Source organism: Zophobas morio, unplaced genomic scaffold (genome assembly GCF_036711695.1).
Source record: "Zophobas morio isolate AGI-343-1 ecotype UQ-CSIRO unplaced genomic scaffold, CSIRO_AGI_Zmor_V1 ptg000038l, whole genome shotgun sequence".
NCBI classification, from domain to species: domain Eukaryota; kingdom Metazoa; phylum Arthropoda; class Insecta; order Coleoptera; family Tenebrionidae; genus Zophobas; species Zophobas morio.
Genome location: NW_026972143.1, coordinates 669,437 through 696,186, shown reverse-complemented (window position 1 = coordinate 696,186; position 26,750 = coordinate 669,437). Strand labels below are relative to the sequence as shown.

General features: G+C 39.5%; 3 protein-coding genes across 5 annotated transcripts in view; 2 read left to right on the top strand and 1 right to left on the bottom strand.

The window, feature by feature from the left end:
* Positions 1-4,468: 4,468 nt before the first annotated feature.
* Positions 4,469-8,080, top strand: LOC135139932 (phenoloxidase 1-like). The gene is made up of 5 exons (XM_064070298.1): positions 4,469-4,484; positions 5,880-6,853; positions 6,907-7,071; positions 7,119-7,575; positions 7,623-8,080. The coding sequence occupies exons 1-5, from the start codon at positions 4,469-4,471 to the stop codon at positions 8,078-8,080; spliced, it is 2,070 nt and encodes a 689-aa protein (XP_063926368.1).
* A 108-nt stretch (positions 8,081-8,188) lies between these two features.
* The window catches only part of LOC135140222 (alpha-tocopherol transfer protein-like), a 35,981-nt gene continuing 17,419 nt past the window's right edge, over positions 8,189-26,750 (bottom strand). For both annotated transcript variants that reach the window (XM_064070676.1, XM_064070677.1), the window contains exons 2-6: positions 22,638-22,829; positions 8,976-9,134; positions 8,829-8,922; positions 8,655-8,781; positions 8,189-8,606 (exon numbers count right to left, since the gene is read on the bottom strand). In XM_064070676.1, coding sequence (XP_063926746.1) covers positions 8,350-8,606; positions 8,655-8,781; positions 8,829-8,922; positions 8,976-9,134; positions 22,638-22,829 — 829 coding nt within the window. In that variant the 3' untranslated portion in view covers positions 8,189-8,349. The remainder of the gene's footprint in view (positions 8,607-8,654; positions 8,782-8,828; positions 8,923-8,975; positions 9,135-22,637; positions 22,830-26,750) is intronic.
* LOC135140221 (titin-like) lies at positions 9,160-22,518 on the top strand. 2 transcript variants are annotated; one of them, XM_064070674.1, is made up of 4 exons: positions 9,160-9,290; positions 9,339-11,976; positions 12,223-12,720; positions 12,811-22,518. In XM_064070674.1, the coding sequence occupies exons 1-4, from the start codon at positions 9,243-9,245 to the stop codon at positions 22,434-22,436; spliced, it is 12,810 nt and encodes a 4,269-aa protein (XP_063926744.1). In that variant the 5' UTR covers positions 9,160-9,242; the 3' UTR covers positions 22,437-22,518. The 2 variants fall into 2 exon arrangements, with proteins under 2 accessions (XP_063926744.1, XP_063926743.1); XM_064070673.1 differs by having other exon boundaries at positions 12,223-22,518.

Below are 26,750 nucleotides of genomic sequence, written 5' to 3'. Positions count from 1 at the left end.
ATTTGGCGCCCCCGAGAAAGTTTTACATTTTTAAAAAAGACAGTTGAGACCTTGGAGAAAGTTTCACATAAAAAAAAAAAGACATTTGGGGCCCCCGAGGAGGTTTTACATTTTTAAAAAGACAATTGGGGCCCCCGAAAAGCTTTCACGTTCTTAAAAAAAGACATTTGGCGCCCCCGAGAAGGTTACATTTTTAAAAAAGACATTTGGTACACCCAAGAAGGTTTCACATTCTTAAAAAAAGACATTTGGAGTCCCCGAGAAGGTTTTACATTTTAAAAAAAGACAGTTGAATCCCCCAGAAGGTTTCACGTAAAAAAAGACATTTGGGGCCGCTGAAAACGTTTTACAATTTTAAAAAGACACTAACTTGCGAGCCCCGAGAATTTACACTCTTAAAAAAATACATCTGGGGCCCCCGAGAATGTTTTACATTTTTAAAAAAGACAGTTGGGATCCCCCAGAAGGTTTCACATTAAAAAAACAAGACATTTGGGGCCCCTGAGAAGGTTTTACATTTTTAAAAACTACAGTTGGGCTCCCTGAGAAAGTTTCATATCAAAGAAAAGACATTTGCGGTCCCGAGAAGGTTTTACATTAAAAAAAAAAAAACAGTTGGGACTCCGAGAAGGTCTTACATTTTTAAAAAAGCCAGTTGGGACCCCGAGAAGGTTTCACATTCTAAAAAAAACATTTGGCTCCCCCGAGAAGGTTTTACATTTTTAAAAAAGCCAGTTTGGACCCCTGAGAAGGTTTCACATTAAAAAAAAACACTTGGCGCCCCCAAGAAAGTTTTAGATTTTTAAAAAGACAATGGGGACCCCCGAGAAGGTTTCACGTTCTTAAAAAAACATTTGAACCCCCTGAGAAAGCTTTACATTTTTAAAAAACACACTTGCGACTCCCGAGAAGGTTTCACACTCTTAAAAAAATACGTCTGGGGCCCCCGAGAAAGTTTTACATTAATTTTTACAAAAAAAGAACAGTTGGGACCCCTAAGAAGGTTTCACATTAAAAAGAAGACATTTGGGGCCCCTGAGAAGGTTTTACATTTTTATAAACGACAGTTGGGCTCCCCGAGAAGGTTTCACATCTAAGAAAATTCATTTGGGATCCCGGGAAGGTTTTACATTAAAAAAAAAACAATTGGGACCCCGAGGTTTTACATTTTTAATAAAGACATTTGGTGCCCTCGAGAAGGTTTTACATTTTTAAAAAAGCCAGTTGGGACCCCAAAAAGGTTTCACATTCTAAAAAAAAAACATTTGGCTCCCCCGAGAAGGTTTTACATTTTTAAAACATCCAGTTTGGACTCCTGAGAAGGTTTTGCATTCTAAAAAAAAACATTTGGCGCCACCAAGAAGGTTTTACATTTTTAAAAAGACAATTGGGACCTCCAAGAAGGTTTCACATACTTAAAAAAAGACATTTGGCGCCCCCGAGAAGGTTTGACATTAAAGAAAAGACATTTGGGACCCCGAGAAGGTTTTACATTAAAAAAACAACAGTTGGGACCACAAGAATGTAAATGTAAACGTATAACATTTTTAAAAAAGAGATTTGGGGCCCCGAGATGGTTTTACATTTTTAAAAGAATCAGTTGGGACCCCCGAGAAGGTTTCACATTCTAAAAAAAAACATTTGGCGCCCCCGAGAAGGTTTTACATTTTTAAAAAAGCCAATTTGGACCCCTGAGAAGGTTTCACATTAAAAAAAAAAACACTTGGCGCCCCCAAGAAAGTTTTAGATTTTTAAAAAGACAATGGGGACCCCCGAGAAGGTTTCACGTTCTTAAAAAAAACATTTGGAGCCCCTGAGAAAGCTTTACACTTTAAAAAAAGACACTTGCGACTCCCCAGAAGGTTTCACACTCTTAAAAAAATACGTCTGGGGCCCCCGAGAACGTTTTACATTAATTTTTACAAAAAAAGAACAGTTGGGACCCCTAAGAAGATTTCACATTAAAAAGAAGACATTTGGGGCCCCTGAGAAGGTTTTACATTTTTATAAACGACAGTTGGGCTCCCCGAGAAGGTTTCACATCAAAGAAAATTCATTTGGGACCCCGAGAAGGTTTTACATAAAAAAAAACAATTGGGACCCAGAGAAGATTTTACATTTTTAAAAAAGGCATTTGGCGCCCTCGAGAAGGTTTTACATTTTTAAAAAAGCCAGTTGAGACCTCAAGAAGTTTTCACATTCTAAAAAAAAAAGCATTGGGCGCCTCCGAGAAGGTTTTACATTTTTAAACATCCAGTTTGGACCCCTGAGAAGGTTTTGCATTCTAAAAAAAACATTTGGCGCCACCAAGGTTTTACATTTTTAAAAAGACAATTGGGACCCCCAAGAAGGTTTCACATATTTAAAAAAAGACATTTGGCGCCCCGGAGAAGGTTGGACATTAAAGAAAAGACATTTGGGACCCCGAGAATGTAAATGTCAACGTATAACATTTTTAAAAGAGATTTGGGGCCCCCGAGATGGTTTTACATTTTAAAAAGAATCAGTTGGGAACTCCGAGAAGTTTTCACATTCTAAAAAAAAACATTTGGCACCCCCGAGAAGGTTTTACATTTTTAAAAAAGACAGTTTGGACCCCTGAGAAGGTTTCACATTAAAAAAAAAAACACTTGGCGCCCCCAAGAAAGTTTTAGATTTTTAAAAAGACAATGGGGACCCCCGAGAAGGTTTCACGTTCTTAAAAAAAACATTTGGAGCCCCTGAGAAAGCTTTACATTTAAAAAAAAGACACTTGCGACTCCCCAGACGGTTTCACACTCTTAAAAAAATACGTCTGGGGCCCCCGAAAACGTTTTACATTAATTTTTACAAAAAAAGAACAGTTGGGACCCCTAAGAAGGTTTCACATTAAAAAGAAGACATTTGAGGCCCCTGAGAAGGTTTTTCATTTTCATAAACGACAGTTGGGCTCCCCGAGAAGGTTTCACATCACAGAAAATTCATTTGGGACCCCGAGAAGGTTTTACATTAAAAAAACAACAGTTGGGACCCCGAGAATGTAAATGTAAACGTATAACATTTTTAAAAAAGAGATTTGGGGCCCCCGAGATGGTTTTACATTTTTAAAAGAATCAGTTGGGACCCCCGAGAAGGTTTCACATTCTAAAAAAAAACATTTGGCGCCTCCGAGAAGGTTTTACATTTTTAAAACATCCAGTTTGGACCCCTGAGGTTTTGCATTCTAAAAAAAAAACATTTGGCGCCACCAAGAAGGTTTTACATTTTTAAAAAGACAATGGGGACCCCCAAGAAGGTTTCACATATTTAAGAAAAGACATTTGCCGCCCCGGAGAAGGTTTGACATTAAAGAAAAGACATTTGGGACCCCGAGAAGGGTTTACATTAAAAAAACAACAATTGGGACCCTGAGAATGTAAATGTAAACGTATAACATTTTTAAAAAAGACATTTGGGGCCCCCGAGATGGTTTTACTGTTTTAAAAAACACAATTAGGACCCCCGAGAAGGTGTTAGATTTTTAAATAAAGAGGTGCGTATTCTCACCTTTTCCAGAAAGTGGGGAATGTCATCAATAAAAAGTTTGTTATAACGTCATTAACAGAGATAATACACAATGCGAGAAAAAATGAGAGAAACAAAAAGAAAAAAAATGAAAGGCCAAATTTGGAATCGAACGCGCGACGTCCAGTCCGCATTCCTGACTTGTAACCGGTAGACCACGACCGCAATGCCTTACGTTAAACTGTTATTATACCGTGCACTATGTTTGGACGGTTAGGGAAAAACTCAAAGCGGATTCGTACATCACACTTATAGGATTTGTATATATTGTTGTATAACAGTTAAATCAAATAATTCTAGGGGTCATGAAACGTCGAGAAAATATAACAGTGCCATTCGTCCGATGGACTCGATTACTATACTTCATTAGCTTTCGAGTGCTTTGAAATCTTGTAAATGTTTTAAGGTAAATATGGCAGATCACTAATACTTTTTTTCTGTTTGTTTATCCGCTTCAAAATATTCCTGACGTGATCTCAAAATTTACATTGTTAAATTCGTCTGTCTTTCTGTCTGTCTCGATTTTTAGTAGACAGTTAATCTTCTAAACTACTGGACCGATTGTTGTCTAATTTTGTAAGTACATCAGGAATATCGTGTAGATATGTACGAGTAGATAGTAAAACATTAACCAAAATTTGTCTGTTCATCCCCCCCGCCAACGATAATATAACGTCCTCCAACTTTTACTATAGCAAATGTTATTTAAATGTTATAAAAAAACATGCTCCTCCACTTGTACCAGTAGTTTATAATCCGTGTTGAAATTTTACCTTAGGCATCTAGATTTTTGTTAAAAATATCAAAACTGTATAACAACATTTTGAAATTTAGCTTTAAAATTTCGAAACCGAATGCTTTGAAACCTTGCAAAATTTATCCGTATCCTCTCAAAAAAGTTGATGACTTAATCTCAAAATTAAATATGTCCAGTATTAAGAGTCAGTCCTTGTGGTTTATCAATGATTCGTATTTTTTTTACACGCTTATACCACATGACTCAAAAAAAATGAATGAGGCGACATGTATTATTGTACATTCCATTTTCCTGAAAGTTTGAGGATACTGTACTATTATTATTATTAACAGTATTACACTCCACCTATTCAAATTGATATAAGTGTCCTTATGTTGATGATGTTGATTTTTATCGCATTCTTTATGGCCATTTTTTGTCTCTTTTGATCGCATTTTTTCGCAATTCATGTATGATAGTATAGGCACCACAGAAAATCCCAAAAGTTTAAATTAATAAAAATAGAAATTTGTGTGATTTTTGGTAATTCACTTTTAAGCATTCATAAAATTAAAAAAAAAGATCAAATATATTGCTAAATTAAATAATCCATCCCCAGAGTTGGAAACATTTTCAGATGCCTATCTATATTTTCGCATGAAATTTCTGTTGTACGTTTTCTAAAAATATAAAAAATGAGCTTATAAAATTGGATTAATTCTTGGTATTTAACATTTATTAAAGAGCTGTCTCTGGTGATTTTTGCTAATTCACTTTTAAGCATTCATAAAATTAAAAAAAATATCGAATATAAGTATTGCTAAATTAAATAATCCATCCCCAGAGTTGGAAACATTTTCAGATGCCTATCTATATTTTCGCATGCCACTCGTTTACCACTTCCTGCGTGCAAAAGCTCAAAATAATCGTCTTATCAGAAAGCTCCCTTTATCGCCTTCCCTGAAAATGACAAACAAATTTCACAGACTGTAATAAACGAAAACAAATTATTCGAATGTACGGACGAGATAAAAAAAATATTACGGTTCAAAGTGCCGGTGTCAACTTTATTAAAGTCTATTATGTGTTTACTTCTTGAGCGTCACGAAAGAATAAAAAAAGTCCAAGTTTATTGTTGCTAACGAAAGCTAACAATTAGTTTTAATTTTTAATTTATGTTAAAAAGGACCTTGATATTCAGATATATTTAAAAAATATACAAGTTGCTAGATAATACCTCCACATTTTGTTTGACATTAAAATATTAACCAAAATATTCTGGAAAACCTACAGGAAAGTGATGTATTATTAAATCACATTGGCAATTTCGTAACACCTGTTAAAATGTTTCAATTTTATTTCTAATCCTCCTTGTATCTTCGATTTCGAATAACAATTCCCGAAAATATTCACACGCCACCCCTAACCACTTCCTCCTCGCAAACCTGCCAACACAAACACCTTATCGCCTTGTTTTTCCCTTCGCATCCGACCCAAATTCGCTATAAAAGCAAAAATTACAAACCCCAAATCATCAGTTACCATTGTGCGTTTAACTGACTGTCTTCCCCATCAACAATGTCGAAACACAACCCCCAAGACCTTTTGCTCCTCTTCGAGCACCCTCAAGAACCCGTCTTCGTCCCCAAGGGCGACAAAGCCGGTGACAACGGCTTCGTCTTCGCCGTCCCCGACACCTACCTCTCCGACCAGTACCGACCCCTCGGCGCACTTCTCACCACCCGCTTCGGCGAAGACGCCGAGCAAATCCCGGTGAAAAAAATCTCCATCCCCCCACTCGGCGAAATCCTGGACATCAAACGCGACGAGAACTTCTCCCTCTTCTTGGAAAAGCACCGCCACATCGCCGGCAAACTCATCGAAATCTTCATGGGCATGAGAAACACCCAGGACCTGCTCTCCATGGCTTGCTACTGCCGCGACCGCGTCAACCCCTACTTGTTCAACTACGCCTTCTCCGTGGCTCTGCTTAACCGCAAAGACACCAAGAACTTGTCCGTACCGTCGTTCGCTCGTCTCTTCCCGGACAAGTACGTGGATTCCAAAGTCTTCACTCGAGCGCGAGAGGAGGCGAAGATCGTTCCCGACGGCTCGAGGGCGCCGTTAGTCATCCCGAAGGACTTCACGGCTTCGGAGCGCGAGGAGGAGCAGAGGTTGTCGTATTTTAGGGAAGATTTAGGGGCGAATTTGCACCACTGGCATTGGCATTTGGTGTATCCGTTGAACGGAGAACGCGCCATCGTGGCGAAGAATCGCAGAGGGGAATTGTTCTACTACATGCATCAGCAGATTATTGCTAGGTACAATTTCGAGAGGTTGTGCAACAAGTTGAAGCGAGTGGAAAGACTGGAGGATTTCAATCAGCCGATCAAAGAGGCGTATTTCCCGAAGTTGGACAGCGTGGTGGCTAGCAGGGCTTATCCTGCTCGAGTTGCTAACCAGAAGATGCAGAATATAGACCGGGCCGTGGATCGGGTTAGGCTGGACGTTGATGAGTTGAAGCGGTGGAGCAATAGGATTTTGGATGCCATTCAGAAGGGGACGGTGATGAATGTAGGTGGTTGAATGTTTTGGTTTGGTTTGGTAATCGTTGTCGATTTTGACAGGAAAAAGGACAAACGATTGAGTTGGGGGAGAATGACGGTATTGACACCTTAGGTAACATAATCGAATCGAGCGTTTTGTCACCGAATAGAAACTACTACGGAGACTTGCACAACATGGGTCACGTTGTGTTGGCGTACATCCACGATCCCGATCATAGATACTTGGTGAGTAGATTTTATGTTGTGGTTTTCACGTTCTGATGAATTTATAGGAAACCTTTGGTGTGATGGGAGACGTAGCTACAGCAATGCGCGATCCCGTGTTCTACCGCTGGCACGCTTACATCGACGACATCTTCCAACAACACAAAGCCACTCTTCCCCGTTACACCGTCGAGCAACTCAACTACTCCGGAATCACCGTGAAAGATGTCCAGGTGCAATCCCAAGGTAGTTCTTCCAACGTGTTCAACACCTTCTGGCAACAATCCGACGTTGACTTATCCCGAGGCATGGACTTCCAGGAAAAAGGTGCCGTCTTCATCCGCTTCACCCACCTCCAACACCAACCCTTCACTTACAAGATCACCGTCAACAACGCCAACCCCACAACGAAACTGGGTACTTGTCGCATTTTCCTAGCCCCCAAATTCGACGAAGGAGGCAGCACTTGGTCCTTCCGCAATCAAAGACTCATGTTCATCGAACTGGACAAGTTCACGGTGACGCGTAAGTGACTCCGACTCCGACGAACCACCACTATATTGTTTTTTCAGTGAAGCAGGGTGCGAACACCTTCACTCGTGCCTCCACTGAATCCACCGTGACTATCCCGTTCGAAAGGACTTTCCGCGACTTGGACACCAGACGACCCGGAGCAAACACCGCAGAGTTGGACCAATTCAATTTCTGTGGATGCGGATGGCCCCAACATTTGCTCATTCCTAAGGGAACCGCCGAAGGAATGGCAGGCGAACTCTTCGTGATGATCTCGAATTACGACGACGATAAAGTGGACCAGAACATCGACGGAGTTTGCAGCGATGCCGGAAGTTTCTGCGGGATCAAGGACAAGTTGTATCCCGATCGTCGCTCGATGGGGTATCCGTTCGATAGGTTGCCACGAGAGGGCGTCAACAATCTTCAGCAGTTCTTGACACCCAACATGCGCGTGGCGAACGTCACCATCAACTTCAAGGACAAGACATTCAAACCGAAGGAGGCTTTTGTTTAATCGGGGTTTTGAAGATGATCTTTGTAACGACTTTGACTTGACTCGTAAATAAACATATTCAAAATGCAAATCTGTTGTATCATTTTTACTAAAACAAAAACACCGAGCATTAGAAAATTTATTTATTTATATTAAATAAGTACATGAGCAACAATCACATCTACAAACTCATCCCTAACCTTCATTACTTAAACATACATGATAAATCTGACTATATACAAATGAATACACTCCTACCTAACTAGACCTAACAATTCCAACCTATAATTTCAATCGATTTGTAAATTTTGTAGTATGGTCTTCTCATCTAGCTTTTCTGGAGCACTACCACCACTAAACAATCCCCACCAGGACGCCTTCTTAACCCTCTTAGTCTCATCGGCTTTGAAACACGCAGACTCTTTCAACCACTCCGAGTATTTATCGACCATGCTTTTAGTGTGAGTATCTAGTTCGTCGACGGATGGAGCCTCACCACCGTAGTCTGCCGGGAGAATTTCGTGAGGAATTCCCTCAGGGATCATACCTAAGCAAAATTGTTAAAATTTTAGACGCTTCAGCGGCAATATATTACCTTTATGAAACTTGATCAAACTTAAAATCTCCGATCGTACTAATGGTACTACAATTCTCATGATGTGGTGTATCCAGGAGGCCGTGTTCAGGATGTGGATGCCTTTGAGACGGGCTGGGTGAGCATCCTGAAAGACACAATTGAACTGTCAAGCTTCAAACACCCGAAACTCACCTGTATGTAGAACATGAAGGCTTTTAAAGCAGGAAGACTGACTCTGGCAAGATGGCCAATGCTAACCCCTCTCATATCGAAGATGACAACATAACTAAAACACAAACCAAATCAGAAATAAATTAAGTACTTCAATCGTAGCATTACCCTTCAGCTAGCCCATCCTCCGACAACACGCAGTCGTTGTACATGCAAAACCCCTTGACAGCGTCGCTGAAGATCATCTTAGTAGGATCCGGATCCCTCACACTATACAACAACACCCTGTACCCCTCAGGTGTGGTCTTAGGTAGCCGAATCAAATTCCTAGAAACACGCATAATCATGACAACCAAACTGTGCTGTCAAAAAAATCAAAATTAGACGTCCCATTTCCAAAAGGTCCTCGAGCTATTATGCATTCAAAATTTTAGTATGAGTTTGTTTTTAAAAAACCTGCCAAAATCGTTCTTCCGTGCTGTGGTACGTATACCTCAAATTTCGCTCGTGTAGCTTCAGCTTCGCCTTCAGGTATCGTCGAGACCTATCTTCAACAAAGCAAACTCCCTATTCTCGTCGATCGCTGTAAATGCGCAACCCAAACTTCCGGTGTTGGCAGTTGGAAGGAGTCACGCAAAGTCGATCTGCTTTGGAAGCTCATCCGAAGAAAAACGAAAGAACCTTTTCAGGAAGTACAACATAATCAACCAGCGCGCTTCTAGCAAGAAGGTCAAGAAGGTTTCCAAGTTGGAAGTCATTTCTTCCCCGGGTGTGAGAAGCGTCGTTCGATGTACCATCGACAGCAGCGAAAATGTAAACCAAGAGACTGAGGAATGCGTAGAAGTCGATACTAAGGAGATCGGTAAACCGAAGAGAGTGTTTATCCCTAAATACAAAAAGGTAGAGAATGAAACCTCACGGGCTGACGTTCAAGCGATTACGGGCACGTGGATCAGCAAGAAATGCATGAAATACGACTTCGTCTGTAGCAGCAAGCCCAAACCTGATCCCGCGACGAAACCCATCAAAGTGGAAGGTCCCAGACCGTCCAGACTCTTCCAAGCTTGCAAGCAAGCTTCGTCGAAAGAATTCGTCAGGAAAGCTAGTCAACACCACTTACCTACCAAGAAAGTAGACACGTGTATGCCACTAAATGAAGACAAAGGAGCTACCGAGAAAAAACCTCGCAAAGACAATTTCGAAACGAAGGCAGAAAAAAGCGCTAAATCTAACAAAGACACCAAGGGCGAAGAAGACAAGTCGTGCAAACCTTGCACCAGCAAAAAAGCCGAGAAGAAGAGGAAGCAGCTCAGTATAAAGAAAGTATCAGCCGGTACGAAGAAATCTTCCTACAAACCGGAAAAAAGGAAAAGAGACAAATCGGCGAAGAAAAGCGCAACCAAAGACGACAAAGCAGCAAAAAAAGACCACAAAAAAGCATCTTTGCATACCGAAGAGGAAATTTGCGATAAAGCGAAAATGGAGGAACTCGACGCAAAATGTAAAGCAATAATCGCCAAATTGAAGAAAGAACTGGAGAACTGTCGAAAGGCCAAAATGCACGACAAGGACAAGAAGTGTATCGAGTCCCCGAAACTAGATACCCCGCTACCAAAACCACACGAACAAGAAAAAGATGTAGTAGCTGGTAGCAAGAACTTCTTGAAGAGCGTTTGTGACGGTATCTTCAGTAAGAGTAGTCCTTCAGACCCAAAGAAAGTAACCAAGAAAGCGTCAAAAACGGCTGCCAAGAGCAAATCAGCACCTGTCGTCAAATCCGCAAAAACAGTAAAACCCGTGAAGAAAATAAAAAGTGGAGGGTGTGAGATCGACTTAGACCCGCAATACTGTCATAAACCCAAGCCTGATCCGAAGAAAAAAGCAAAAGCTGAAGAGGAGTGCAAAGAAGAACCGAAGAAAGCGGTCGACGAATGCAAGGAAAGCGAAAAGAAAGAAGCCAAGAAAGCGGACACTGCATGCAAGAAAACCGACGAGAAAAAAGAAACCAAGTCGTGCGATTCCAAAGAGAAGAAAAAGAAGGCGAAGAAGACGTCTAGCAAAGAATGCAAGAAGGAGGAAAAGGCGAAGAAGTCGTCTAGCGACGTTTGCAAGCAAAAGGAAGATAAAAAAGAAGCAAAGCAGAAGCCGAAGAAAGAATCTGGACCTGAGTGCCACGGCATGGGAGGGGAGAACTTCTATGAAAAAATATGCGAGAAATTCGAAAAGAAGAAACGAACGAAAAAGGTTGAGCGTCCAAAATCGCCGTGCAGCTATAACGCACCTAGCGCTGTGAAGAAAAAAGAAAAGAAGGAATCCGATGACACTTGCGAAGAAAGGGACAAGAAATCGTCAGACGATCATTGCGAGAACGAGAAAAAAGCGAAGAAGTCATCCAGCGATAAATGCGAAGAAGAAACAGACGATAAGAAAGAAGGAGAGATAAAAAAATCTTGCATCTGCATAGAACCCAGTAAGCAGAAATCCAAAAAAGCCAAAACGAAACCAAAGAAAAAGTTGTCGGAATCCGACGTAATTTGCTCTAAAGAAAATACCAAGTCTGGCAAAGAAAAGAAAAAACACAAAGTAAAAGCTGACTGTTCGAAAGAAAAGAAGAAATCTGAGTCAAAAGAACAATGCGATGAAGAAAAGAAAAGTGATGAATGTACAGAGAAAGCAGCGGAGACTAAATGTGATGAGAAAGATCACAAAGACTCAGTTTCTGATCAAAGTCCTCTAATGCAGTGCATAACCCAGTGCAAAAAGATGATAAAAATCGATGACTCTCAGTCGGGTAAAGCACTGACCAAAGACCAAAAGGAGTGTCCCAAAACACACAGAATCCACAAAAAAATCGCAGAAATTGACAAACAAACCAAAGACAAAGTTTTCGTTCCTTGTCAGCACGAAGACATCAAACCTGGAATAAGAAACGCAGAAGGAGGCGATAAATGCGAAGAAACCAAAGAAGCGAAGTCAAAATGTGACGAACTGGAAGAACAGCAAGAAGAGACTAACGTGAAGAAAGGTGCTTGCCAGAAGTTTAGCTTCTCGTGTCCTAAAGAAAATGAAAAACGTGAAGAAAACGAAGATCGTTGCGAAGAAAGAGATGCGTCCGAAGATTCATGTCAGCTCACCGAGGATAAGTGCTTCAAAAAGACGAAAGACGACTGTAAATAATTTTAATTATATCTAAGCATCGAGGTTTTTGGAAATTGAAAATGTGTCTTGTTTTATGTTTTATAGTCTGCTATTAAATCTATTCTTCAGTATACATATTTTTGATTTCTTTACCCTCGTCACTGTCACTGATGAAGAAAGCCAAGATATTGATTCACGTTCTCAGTTTCTTCAACAATAGACAGAAACACTTGGTGCTGTCAATCTATGTTCTACTAGTTTTTCTTTTTTTTTGTAGCGGCGAAAACAGACAAGAAACTTTCAAGTGTTTGTAATAAGTCAGGCGAAAAGAAGAAGTCGAAGAGTAAAAAGACCGACAAAAGAATGAAGAATCAGAAGAAAGAAGATACGGAAAAAAAGATATTGAAAATTAACTGCAGCGAATTTGTTAAAGAAAAAGGATATGGAGCAACCAGCAAAGAACATTTATGTTTGAAATTAGAAATTTCTGATCAAGAAACACCTAGACGCGAAGACACGTGTCTAACAACCGAAAGAAAAAATAAGCCTTCAGTACTCTACGTTCTACGTAAAGCAGAACCAAAAAACGATGACCAAAATAGAAAAAAAACATTGCAATTGGACCAAAGTGAAGACAACCAGAAACAGAAGAAACCCTCAAAAAAACATGTACTTCCCGTTCCAAAAACAAAAACCAAATTTGCAACATCTGCCATGTATGGAAAGGGCTGCTCAGAAATGAAGAAACAAGAACAAAAATTGACATCTGTTAAAGGTACGAAAAATTCTACTTTAGCTTTAACTGATGCAATATTAAAGGACACTGAACACCTAATAAAACAATTTATTCCTTGCAAATATGAAGAAATCAAGCCTGGGATTCGAACGCCGGACGCAATGAAAGCCGATATGTCGAAAGTTTCTTCTTGTCCAACTGAAAATTCTACTAAAGCGAAAGCTGAATCAAGCCACAAAGTCGAAGAAAAGGAAGACACTTTCCTTCCATGCCAAGAATCAAAGACAGTTGACGCATATAAATCGGATGCAAGTCTAGAGTATCAAGATTGTAAAGAAAATCTAGATGAAGAAAGCCACCAATCTTCTAAATCAAAGATGATAGTTGTTTGTAAATATGACGACATTAAGGACGAGATTCTTGGAAAAAGCAACAAGGAAAAGGTCGACTCTACCAGCCAAGTAGTCGCCTGCAAATACGAAGATATTAAAGATGAAATCCTGAAAAAGATCACAGGGTCTGCCCAAAAAGAAGAATGCAAAACCACCGATAAACAGGCAGATCCGTGCAAAAGCAAAACCCTTGAGAAGATCACAGAGTGCAAACAAGTAGATGCGTGTAAATACGAAGATATTAAAGACGCAATTCTTCAGAAAATCACAAGATCTGCACACAAAGAAGAATGTGAAACAACTAGTAAACAAACAGATGCGTGCAAATACGAAGATATTAAAGATGCAGTTCTTCAAAAAATCACAAGGTCTACACACAAAGAAAAATATGAAGAAACGACCAGTAAACAAGTAGAGGCATGCAAATACGAAGATATTAAAGATGCAGTTCTTCAGAAAATCACAGGTTGTGGACGCAAAGAAGAAAGTAGAGGGACCTCTAAGCAAGTAGATGCGTGCAAATACGAAGATATTAAAGATGCAGTTCTTCAGAAGATCACAGGGGGTGCACACAAAGAAGAATGCGAAACGACCACTAAACCTATAGATGCGCGCAAATATCTGAACACTAAAGATACAGATTTTCAGAAGATCACAACTTCTGTCCACAAAAAAGAATGTGAAACGACCACTAAACAAGTAGATGCGTGTAAATACGAAGATATTAAAGATGCAGTTCTTCTGAAAATCACAGGGTGTGGACGCAAAGAAGGAAGTAGAGGGACTTCTAAACAAATAGATGCATCTGCTGAGAAAGAACCAGAATTGGCTACGTGTAAATACCAACAGATCAAAGACATAATTATTGCCACAATTACTGGCTGTAAGCAAATAGGCAAAAAGGACAATGCACAAGAACAGAAACAAAGTAGCACCACCGAAACACAAAAAGGAAAGAAGGCACAAGAAAAAGAATCCAAAGACGAGATTAAAGTCTTTAAGCCTTGCGAACACGAAGTAATCAAACCCGGAATCCGCAAGCCGGATGACGACGCGACCAAAGAACACGAAGAACAAAGTGGAGAAAAAATCAAACAATTTGCGCCTTGTATGTACGAAAAAATCAAGCCCGGAATACGGAAACCCGACGACGAAACGGACGAGACCAAAACGGAGTCAAAAAAACATCACGAAGAAGTTTGTAAAGAAGAAGCGTCGGAATCTACTAAAATAGAAGTTCACCTTGAAGACAAGAATACTCAAGGTTCTAAACTAGCGGTGAAACCTTGCCCCAAATTTAGAAACCCGTGTCCAGATTTTCAAGAAGCAACGGAAGATTGCAAAGCCCAGAATGAAGAGGTTTGCGAAGACGAAAAACACAAACCAGATGAAAAAGCAAGTGACAAAAAATCCAAAGACGAGATCAAAATGTTTAAGCCTTGCGAACACGAACACATCAAACCTGGTATTCGCAAGCCTGACGATGAAGCGACCGACGAAAAAGAGAAACTAAAAGAAGACCACGAAGAAGTTTGTAAGGAAGAAGCGCCAAAAACCACTAAAACAAAAGCTCACCATGAAGGCAAAAATATTCAAGGTTTAGAAGTTTGCCCGAAGGTTCAAAATACAACAGAAGAAGGCAAAAAAACCCAGATTGAAGACGATTGTCAACGCGAAAAAACCAAACCAGATGACAAAACACACAAGGAAAAATCTAAAGATGAGATCAAAATATTTAAGCCTTGCGAACACGAAAAAATCAAACCTGGTATCCGCAACCCAGACGACGTAAAGTCCGACGGAATGGAACACAAACAAAAGAAATCGAAGGCTTCCAAGAACGTAAAAAATCTAAAACAAGAAATAAGGACCAGTAGGCTAACCACTAAAGTCAAAGAGGTAGCAAAAGAGTCAGAAGTTTGTAAAGATGAAGCGAAAGAAGCAACTCAAGCGAAAGTCCATCCTGAAGAAAGTGTAGCCTCTAAACCAGTACCAAGAATTTGTCCAAAATTCAAAAACCCGTGTCCCGATTTTCAGGAAAAAGAAACAGAAGACTGTAACGAAACCCAAAATCAAGAAGAACCAAAACTTGACCAGAAAGACGAAGAACACATAAAATGCGACAAACCAGAGGAGAAACAAACGAGTGATACTTGCGAAAAAGAAGCAAAGGAGAAGAAACACAAACCCCAGAAGAAGCGCGAGAAAGTGCAGATCTGTCCAGAAATGATGGCGAAGTATAAAGATTACGTCGAGAAAGAAGATCACAAAAAACCCAAAGACGGGGATAAAGGAAAAGCGGACACTGATCCTTGTAACAAAGGAAAAAATAAGAAAGAAAAAGTGAAACTAAGTTCCAAGGACGCGACGAAGAAGCATGTTGAAAAAACAGATCAGAAAAAACCTAAAGGAAGAGCGGCCAAAGATTCTTGTGACACCGGAAAAGATAAGAAAAAAAGAGAGAAAGTCAAGATCACCTGCAAGGAAACGATGAAAAAGTACGAAGAATACATCGAAAAAAAAGATCCCCAAAAATCTAAAAACGAGGATAAAAGAACAGGCGACACCGATTCTTGTAACAAAGAAAGAGGTAAAAGAGAAACAGTGAAGCTCGATTGCAAGGAAGCGATAAAAAAACCTAAAGGAAGAACAGAGGAAGATTCTTCTAACAAAGGAAAAGCAAAGGAAGAAAGAGAGAAAGTGAAGAACATCTGTAAGGAAATGAAGAAGTCGAAAGACGTTGGCAAAAAAGGAGACCCCAAAGATTCTTCTAAAACAGCAGGCGAAAAAGAGCACACAAAGAAACATGAACATCTAGACTGGCACGACAGAACATCAAGGACAGTAGACAAGCCATTTGGAATAAACCACGACCCTTGCAAAAAGGCAGACAAAGAAAAAGCGACTAAAAAAGAAGATCCGAAAACTAAGACGAAAGAAGAACAAGATTCGTGCAGAGACAAACAGAAGAAAGAGGACGGGGAACAGCACGAAAGAAAAGATAAAGAAGAACAAAAGCCAGATTTGATAGAAGTGTGTCCACAAATCACAAAAAAAGTAGACGAAGAACGAGACTTCAATTTAGCAGATGCGGTAAACACTTCTCTTATCCTCGGGACATACGACAAATTCATGTCGAAAGGAAGCACTCACAAGAAGGAAGAAAGCAGTCACAAGAAGAAAGAAACATGGAAGAAGGAACAACAGAAAAAATCTACAGAAGTGCGCCATAAAGGTTCGAATACCAGTCTCTCAAAAGTTCCCGAACAGAAGAAAGATGTACCACAAGAAAAGAGCAGTTTGTTTGCTAGTATTTATAACGCTTTGTTCGGAACAACGAAACCAATACCTCCCAAGAAAACCGTTTCAGCTGAAGCGATAACTAAGCAAGGTTCAAGTGACAAAACTCAAGACAAAAGTAAAACGAAACAACCACCGTATAAAGATTCTCGTAAATACATTCTAGCGATCTTGGAAAAGAATTCTAAGTGCCAATCACTCCAAGAAATGATTCCGTGTCGACAGGGAGAGGACAAGACCGGCAAAATACAAGTATGCAAATCAGACGGAAAAATCATAGACAGTAAAAAACCGTCAAGTTCAAAGAACCTCGAAAAGTCAAGTCGTCAAGTACACTCAGACGCTTCCAACAAACCTTGTCCAGAACTACAGAACAAAACAACCAAGTCTTCTAACGAAAATTCTCTTTCGGCCCCCACGGAACCACCAAAGAGACAATATTGCTCGGGACACGACGAAGAAAAAGAGTTAAAACCACTGGTAGATTGCCAAAGGAAGAAATCTCCGAAGAACAACACCAAAAATAAATGCATAGCAGCCGGACTCAGCGCGAAACCAAAAAAAATTGATAACATCAAAGACTGTAGGAAAAAAGCTAAACCTCAAACACAAAAAATGTGGCCTGCTGCTTGCGACTACACAGAGCCGACACGAGACAGAAAAGGTAGCAAATGGGCTCGACCGCAAGCCCCTGTTGATTACACAGCACCACCATCTATGAAAAAAACAGAACAAGATAAAGAAACGGTTTGCGAAGAAGCAAGCAAAGATACAGAAGAAAAGAAAAACCTTTGTACGGACGACAACCATGCGGAAAAGAAAGAACTTAAGCCTCTAGTACCTTGTCGAGAACTTCGCGAACTCGACCTATCCTGCACCCCCGAAAAATACACCAGTTACAAAGAAAAAGAAGCCGTGAAGATACCACACTTGGTCACCTGTTCCACCGCTCCTACCTGCGAACACAAAGACGGCAAACCTGTCAAAATATGCAACCTCAAACCAAAAAAACCCAAACCGAAAAAACGTAAACCCAAAAAGTGTACATCGTTGCCGTGTGTCTCTAACACGAAAACGCAAAAGGTAGTAAAAAAGACGAAGAGCAAGGACTCGAAAGGGGGTTTCTTTGCAAAATTCAAGAAGAAATCGGAGAAGAAGAAACCACAAAAAAGTGCTTGTAATGATAAAAAGCCTCTGGATCAACGAGGTTTAAGAAAAGCGAAGCTGAAAACTATTGCGCCGAATAGGGGATCTACAGCCAGAAGCACCAGACAGCTGCGCAACATCGAAGATGTTCCATGTACGACAAACCTCGAACAACAAAAATGTAACGAACCGGATCAAAGCCCCATGATGAAGACAATAGCTTTGTGTAAATTGATGAAGCAGACGACTATTCCTCAAAAAGGGAAAGTGCCACCAAGAGACAAGAAGTGCTACGCGGAAGATCAAAGTGTGCAGAAGTTGGTCAGTTTTTATGAAGGCAAGGCCTTACCCCAGCCTCCGTGTGGTAGCGTAAAACTTGTACGCGAGAAGCTTTGTCTAGGACTAGACAAAATTCAAAAGGTACAAGAAATTTGCTTCAAGGAGAAAGCACAAGAAGATGCTAATAAAGAAAAGAAGGAAGAAATCCACGAGACGACAGAAGAATGCAAAGCAGAAGCAGCTACAGAAAAGAAGGAAGAAGTTTGCGAGAAATTGGAAAAGGATTCCAAAGATTCTGCCAAAAGAATTAACATAGAATGCAAGGATTCCGATCATGATAAGGAAGAAGATATCTGCAAGAAATTTGAAGAGACAGATAAGAAGGAAAAAGAAAAAATTAAGATGTTCATTCCTTGCCAGTATGAAGAAATCAAGTCGGGAGTACGAAGCGCACATCTTAACGAAGAACGTGGTGAAGAACCCAAGAAAAGTGAAGTAAAATCAGGAATTAAACTGTTCGTTCCCTGTATGTACGAAATCATCAAACCTGGCATCCGACATGAAGATGAAACTAACGACACAATCGACGAAAAATGCGAAGAAGCAAAAGAAACAACGAACGAAATAAAACAAGATAACTGCAGAACAGAAGACGAAAAGTTTGAAAGATTTGGGGTACAAGAAGATCCATGTGTGAAAGTAAAAAAAGAAAAGGATAAACACGAAAAGACCAACAAATCAAAAGAAAGCAAAAGTCACACGCAGTACGAGCAAACAGTGTGTCAGAAAGTGCTAGCAAAACTGAAAGAACAGAAAGATAAAAAAGAGAAAAAGGAAAATAGCAAAGAAGAAAAGACTAAGATGGTCGCACCTAAAGACGCAACCAAACAGATAGACGGGAAAGGCATGATTGCTTCCTTATGTGGTATCAAAGATGGAATTTTTGCGAAGATTGTAGGATCGAAAAACACAGAAGAAATACGTACAGCGACAAAACCTAAACGTTCTGATAATCTGCTCGAACCATGTGCAGCAAGTCAAAAGGAAGAAGAAGAGGAAGAGGAAGAGGAAGAAGAGGAGGAAGAAGAAGAGGAGGAGGAGGAGGAGGAAGAAGAAGAGGAAGAGGAATTCGAAGACAGTCGGGAAGAAGTTACGCCCATTTGTAAGAAAGCGGAGAAGAGTGAACAGAGAACATCGATTCCTGGCAAACATGAAAAACCACAGAAAGACATAGATGGCACTAAGATTTGTCCAAAATTCAGTAACCCGTGCCCCGATTTACAAGACAAGGAAGAAAAAGAAGACGAGGAAGAAGAAGAAGAATGCGAAGAAAAGGAAGAGGAAGAAAATGAAGAAGAAGAAAATGAAGAGGACGAAGAAGACGAATTTGAAGATTCGAATGACGACATTAAGGCTTTTGGTATTTGTCAGCACGAAGACCAAGTAAAAAAAAACTCGAATACAAAAAAACTTCAAATAGAGAACGCCGAAAAACCTGAGGCCGAAACCTGTAAAGACACAGACCACAAAAAGAGCGATACAGAACATCAAACCAAGACCCTCTCTTGCCTAGACGAAGAAGAAAAACATTCAGAAGATGATCCGTGTGATCAAAAAAATATGTACACACCGAGACATTTCGACAACGAAAAAATACAAAAATTTGGTATTAAAGTTGACCCTTGTAACAAAAAGGAGGAGGAATGCCACTTGGAAAAGGAAGATTCGAAAAAGGAAGGTCCAAAATTGGGCAATTTGTGTTTGGCACTGGCCACGAAAAGCGCGACAGCGGAAAGCGATATCTGCAAGAGCAAAGAAGAAAAGAAAGAATATGTAGAGGTTTGCACGAAAAAAGATAAGACAAGAGAGAAGAGTAGAAACGAAAGGGGAGAGAGTGTTGGACCAATTAGAAAGTGCCCTAAATTTGCATTCATCTGTAAACCGTTAGAAACCAAAGAAGAATGTAAAGAAGAAAAAACTGTTGACCCCTGCGAGAAGGAGATTGAATGTAAAGAAGAAAAAGTATCTGACAGCTGCACGTCTGAGAAATCGGGCCCAAAAGTAGAAGAAAAGGTGTGCAAAGAAAAAGATCCAAAAGAAGAACAGTTTGAAAGATTTGGAATACGGGAAGATCCATGCGAGAAAGCGAAGACACAAGCAAAAGAAGAAGGTAAGAAAGATCCTTGCTCTGAGAAAAACGAAAAGACCAAACATGAGGAAACAGTGTGTGAGAAAGTGTTAGCAAAAGTGAAAGAAGACAAAGATAAGAAAGATTCTTGTTCTGAGACAAACGAAAAGAAAGAATCTAAACAAAGCAAGAGTCAAAAACAGTATGTCCAAGTGTGTGAGAAAGCGGACGCCAAAACAATAGAAAAGAAGAGCGAAGAAAAAGATACTTGTCTAAAAAATGAAGAAAAACTTGAAAGATTTGGGGTACGGGAAGATCCATGCGAGAAAGCGAAGACACAAGCAAAAGAAGAAGGTAAGAAAGATCTTTGCTCTGAGAAAAACGAAAAGACCAAACATGAGGAAACAGTGTGTCAGAAAGTGTTAGCAAAAGTGAAAGAAGACAAGGATAAGAAAGATTCTTGTTCTGAGAAAAACGAAAAGAAAGAAGCTAAACAAAGCAAGAGTCAAACGCAGCACGTGCAAGTGTGTGACAAAACGGACGCCAAAACGGAAAAAAAGAAGAGCGAAGAAAAAGATTCTTCTTGTAAAAAAGAAGAAAAGTTTGAAAAATTTGGGGTACAGGAAGATCCATGCGAGAAAGCAAAAACACAACCAAAAGAAAAGGAGCAGAAAGATCATTGCTCTGAGAAAAGTGAAAAGACCAAAGAACTGAAAGAAAAATTCGAAAGATTTGGGGTACGGGAAAATCCATGTGAGAAAGCGAAAACACAACCAAAAGAAAAGGATAAGAAAGATCTTTGCTTTGAGAAAAGTGAAAAGACCAAAGAACTAAAAGAAAAATTTGAAAGATTTGGGGTACGGGAAAATCCATGTGAGAAAGCGAAAACACAAGCAAAAGAAGAAAAGGGCAAGAAAGATCCTTGCTCTGAGAAAAACGAAAAGACCAAACATGGGCAAACAGTGTGTGAGAAAGCGTTAGCAAAAGCGAAAGAAAAGAAAGACTGCTCTAAAAAGGAGGATAAAAAAGAAATTAAAGCAGATTGTACAACTATCGACAAAACAAAAAGACAAGACGATGATTGTGCACAAGCAATGTCTTTGTGTCTCAAAAAAGAAACTAAAGCAAACGAAGACAAAGCGAAGAAACTGTTGCAAAAAGTAGACGACGATTGCTTACAAGCACTGTGTTTGTGTCTAAAAGCTGAAATTAAAAAACCGACAAAAGAAAACGAAGGAGAAGCCATACAAGCAAGCAACTTGTGTCACCAAATATGTCAGAAAGAAAACGCAAAAGAAGATCTTTGTCAGAAAGAGAAGGCGAAGCAAAAGAAAGAAAAACAAGACACCAAAGAATGTCAGTCAAAACCGGAGAAAACAGAAGAAAAATGCGCCAAATTCAAATTCGTGTGTCCCTCTAAATCTAGCAAAAAAGAAAATAAACCCAATCCATGTGACGAGAAATGGATGAAAGCTGCAAAAATCAATGACTCCAAGAAAGACGGAAAGTCAAAAGAGCGCTTTGATCTTAAAGAAGACCCTTGCAAGAAAACAACAGAAAAGAAGTTGAAAGAAGCAGCAAAAGACGAATGTAAAGACAAAACGCCCACTTTCCCAGAACGTAGACCTGAAAAAATCGCCGACTTCGAACGGTTCGGCGTGAAGGAAGATCCTCACAAGAAAGTGGCGGAAAAGAAGAAAGACGAGTTAAAAGAAGCATCAAAAGACGAATGTTCAGGTGGACCTGAAATAATCGCGATCTTCGAACGGTTCAGTGTGAAGGAAGATCCTTGCAAGAAAGTGGCAGAAAAGAAAGACGAGTGTCTCAGAGAAGTAGCGAAAGACGAAAGTAAAGATAAAATGCCGACTTTTCCGGAGCGTAGACCCGAAAAAATCATGGATTTTGAACGGTTCGGTGTGAAAGAAGATCCTGTCAAGAAGGTAGCGGAACAGAAGAAAGAAGAAGGTCTGTACGTGTGTAGCAAAGAAGAGGAAAAAGTTGAAGAGAGTAAACACGAAAAGTGCTTCACAGTGGAAAATCTTTGCGTCAAAAAGGAAGATGTTTGTGAGGAAGAAAAGCAGCAGGAAGAACCTTGTGAAGAAACACAAACAAAAGGCAAAGAAATGAAAAAGTATGAGGATCCGAATGTGAACTTAGATCTTTGTCACCAACTTCTGGTAAAGAAGAAAGACACAAGTGAAGAAAAAAAGCCTCAAATAAAACTAGATCTTCACGAAGGCGTGAAAAAGCGTGACGGAAGTAAGACTAAACCAACACAAAAATGTGAAAAGAAGCAGTTCGAACGGTTTAACGTAGCCGTAGATCCTTGTGAGAAAGCAAAGGAAATCAGCCGGAAAGAGCAGGAAAAAAAGAAACTCAAAGCACAAGAAAAAAGCGAAAAGAAGAAAGACGCGTGTTCCGATAAATTAACAGAAAAAGGCAAAGAACTCTGCCGCATTTACAACAGCTTTTTGCAGAAAAAAAAGAAACAAGATGAAGATAAACACTGATTCCAACGAGGACTTTTGGAATATTTTGCGCACTGTATGTCTGTTATAAAATTTTAGTTCTCTAAATAAATTCAGTGATTAATGCTATTCTACAGCGAAAACTGTCACTATTTTAAAATCTTCGAAATTAGGCAACAAAGGAAACCCAACTCCGTAATTAAACTCTCAAAATTCTAATCTCCGAAGGTTATTTCCACTTACGCAAGACCGATCATCACTTGCATCCTGGGCGAGTATGGGTCTCGGTCGCTGAATATGGCCGGCGCGCTGGCCCGTATGGTAAAATAATTCTCGATGTAACTTTTCGTCCTTTCGACGTTGTAGTAGCCGGCATGCAGAAACAGGTAGATGTAGTCTTCGGAAATGTGTGGCAAATGCGGCTGCGAGTTCATCCTGGAAAAAAAAAATTTTTAGTAATTAGCGGTTGGCAGCGCGGTGACACTAATGACATACAATTAAAATTAGAAACGTCATTATTTTCGTCTGGGTGTTAGACTCGGGTGATTAATACCGAGAAAAAATCGCGTGGAAGCCCAAGGTTTTGACGTAAATTGTCGTGTATTTGTAGCATCTTTGGCGAACCTTGGGTTCAGGCCTCGGTGCGATGGGTTTTAATGGAGGAAAACGTTAAAATGCACGTTGTAAGGTCAATCAGACGCGAAAACGCGTGTGGGTTTAGTTTTATTTTTATTTTGAGGTTAATTCGGTTATGTGTAGGTCACTGGTGTAATGGGGAAAAAGCAGCGGACTTAATATAGTGCCCTATGATGGACGGAAAAGTTCATTTAAGTTCTGCTTAAACGATTAGACTATAAAAACAGGTGACGAGCAATAGTTAGCGGGACAATAAAACTACACAAAAACAAGTTCTTCAAGTTTCTTGTCTTTTCTTCGTCTGGGGATTTTACATTACGAAGACTGTTATTTTCGTTTTGTATTCTTCTCCTGTTGTCAAAAATCTATTTTTGCGTGTACCTACCGTGACACGCTTGAGTAATCGAAGAAAGTATAAAGTTGAGTATAATGACAGCACGCATATTTATAAAATAATTTAAAGAATAAGAAGAAAGCTACAAGGACAAATCGGTGTCAAATGAGACGGAAAGAAACGCATGACGGCGTAAGGAGATCATACAACTACTTAATGCGAAGAAAATGACTACTGCATTGAATTAGATTCAGTTTTCCACAACCAGACGAAGGATTTTTCCAAATTGTCACGTTTCATTTTCCCTTCTTCAAGGTTACTCCAAATGATATTGTTTTTAAAAGAAGTACGGAGCCGCAGCCACAAATTATATCCTATATCAATTATCTGCATGTTGCAATTTCTAGGTGAAGATCTAATAAAAAAAAACTTGGTCAACAACAAATACTGCTCTGAAAAATTATAAAATTTGATTTAGCGGAATTTTACTTTTTAGTAATAACCTCTATATAGAACGTATAAGTCACAGTGTAATAGAAAAAAAGAAGGTTTAACCCTCTTTAAAAAAGACAATTGGGATCCCCGAGAAGGTTTCACATTCTTAAAAGAATACATTTGGTGCCCCGGAAGGTTTTACATTTTTAAAAAAGACCGTTGGGACCTTTGAGAAGGTTTCACATTAAAAAGACATTAAATTTGGGGCCCCGGAGAAGGTTTTACATTTTAAAAAAAGACATATGGGGCCCCCGAGAAGGTTTTACATTCTTAAAAAAGAGTTGGGAACCCTGAGAAAATTTTACTTTTAAAAAAAGACGCTTGGAATCCCCGAGAAGGTTTCATATTCTAAAACAAACACATTTGGCGACCCCGAAAAGGTTTTACATAAAAAAAGACATTTGGGGCCCCCGAGAAGGTTTTACATTTTTAAAAGACAGTTGGGACTTCCGAGAAGGTTTCACATAAAAAAAAGGCTTCTGGCGGCCCCGGGAAGGTTTTACATTTTTAAAAAGACTGTTGGGACCTCCGAGAAGGTTTCATATAAAAAAAAAGACATTTGGAGGCCCCGAGAAGGTTTTACATTTTTAAAAAAGACACTTGGGGCCTCCGAGAAGATTTCACATTCTTAAAAGAGTTCATTTGGGGCGTCTGAGAAGGTTTTAGATTAAAAAAAAAAAACCAGTTGGGACCCCCCGAGAAGATTTCACATTCAAAAAAAGACATTTGGGCCCCCCGAGAAGGTTTTACATTTTAAAAAAGACAGTTGGGACCTCCGAGAAGGTTTCACATCAAAAAAAAGACTTTTGGCGGCCCCGAGGTTTTACATTTTTAAAAAGACATTTGGGACCCCAGAAAAGGTCGACTTTAAAAAAGACAAAAAGATTTTGGGACCCCGAGAAGATTTTATATTTCTAAAAAGACAATTGGGATCCCCGAAAAGGTTTCACATTAAAAAAAGACATTTGGGGGCCTCGAGAAGGTTTTACATTTTTAAAAAGACAGTTGGGACTCCCGATAAGGTTTCACATTTTTAAAAAAGACACTTGGGGCCTTCGAGAAGATTTCACATTCTTAAAAGAGTTCATTTGGAGCCTCTGGGTAGGTTTTACATTAAAAAAAAACAGTTGAACCCCAGAGAAGGTCGACTTTAAAAAAGACAAAAAGATTTGGCGCCCCGAAGAAGATTTTACATTTTTAAAAAGACACTTGGGGCCTCTGAGAAGATTTCACATTCTTAAAAGAGTACATTTGGGGCCCCCGAGGTTTTACATTAAAAAAAAAACAGTTGGGACCCCCGAGAAATTTCAGTTTAAAAAAGACATTTGGGACCTCTGAGAAGGTTTTACATTTTTAAAAAAGACGCTTGGGGTCCCCGAGAAGATTTCACATTCTTAAAAGAGTTCATTTGGGGCCTCCGAGAAGGTTTTACATTTAAGAAAACAGTTGAGACTCTAAAGAAGATTCACTTTAAAATAAACAAAAAGATTTGGCGCCCCCGAGAAGATTTTAAATTTCTAAAAAGACACTTGGGGCCTCCGAGAAGATTTCACATTCTTAGAAGAGTACATTTAGGGCCCCCGAGAAGGTTTTACAAAAAAACACAGTTAGAAGTTTCATTTTAAAAAACACAAAAAGATTTGGTGCCCCCAAGATTTCACGTTGTAAAAAAAGACGTTTGGGGCCCTCGAAAAGTTATTACATTTTTAAAAATACAGTTGGGACCCCCCAGAAGGTTTCACATAAAAAAAAACATTTGGGGGCCCCGAGAAGATTTCACATTCTTAAAAGAGTTCATTTGGGGCCTCCAAGAAGATTTCACATTCTTAGAAGAGTACATTTAGGGCCCCCGAGGAGGTTTTACAAAAAAACACAGAAGCTTCACTTTAAAAAACACAAAAAGATTTGGGGCCCCAGAGAAGATTTTACATTTTTAAAAAGACACTTGGGGCCTCCGAGAAGATTTCACATTCTTAAAAGAGTACATTTGGGGCTAACGAGGTTTTACATTAAAAGAAACAGTTGGGACCCCCGAGAAAGTTCAGTATAAAAAAGACATTTGGGGCCTCCGAGAAAGTTTTACATTTTTAAAAAAGACAATTGGGATCCCCGAGAAAGTTTCATATTAAAAAAATAAAGACATTTGGGGCCCCCGAGGAAATTTTACATTTTTGAAAAGATAAAAAAACACTTGGGACCCCCGAGAAAGTTTCGCATTAAAAAAAGACATTTGGGCCACGCGAGAAGGTTTCACATTCTTAAAAAAATACAGCTGGGGCCCCCGACAAGGTTTTACAATAAAAAAAAGCAGTTGGAACCTCTGTGAAGTATAACATTCTTAAAAAAAGACAGTTAGGACCCCCGAGAAGGTTTCACATTGTTAAAAGAAAACGAAAAGAGAAAATTTACAATTTTACATTTTTAAATAAAGAGGAGCGAGAAAGTGGGGTAATTTCATCAATAAAAAATTCGTCATGACGTCATAAACATAGATAATACACAATGCGAGACAAAAAGAAAAAAAAAAAACAAAAAAACGAAAGGCCAAGTTGGAAATCGAACGCGCGACGTCCGGTCCGCATTCATGACTCGTATCCACTAAACCACCACCGGAATGCCTTACACCAATGGTAAACTGTTATTATAGGACTACATTGTATAACAGTTAAATCAAATAAACATAGCACTCTTTGACTCTAGGGGTCATGAAACGTCGAGAAAATATAAAAGTGGCCATTCGTCCGGTGGACTCGATTACTATACTTCCTTAATTTACTCAGGAAGTAAAAGTGTGAAGAACAGATATTTAAACTACGATCACTCAAAAGCATTAGCCACAATAAAAAAACTACTTGTATAAATCATAACTGTAAGGTAATTACTTTCAACCA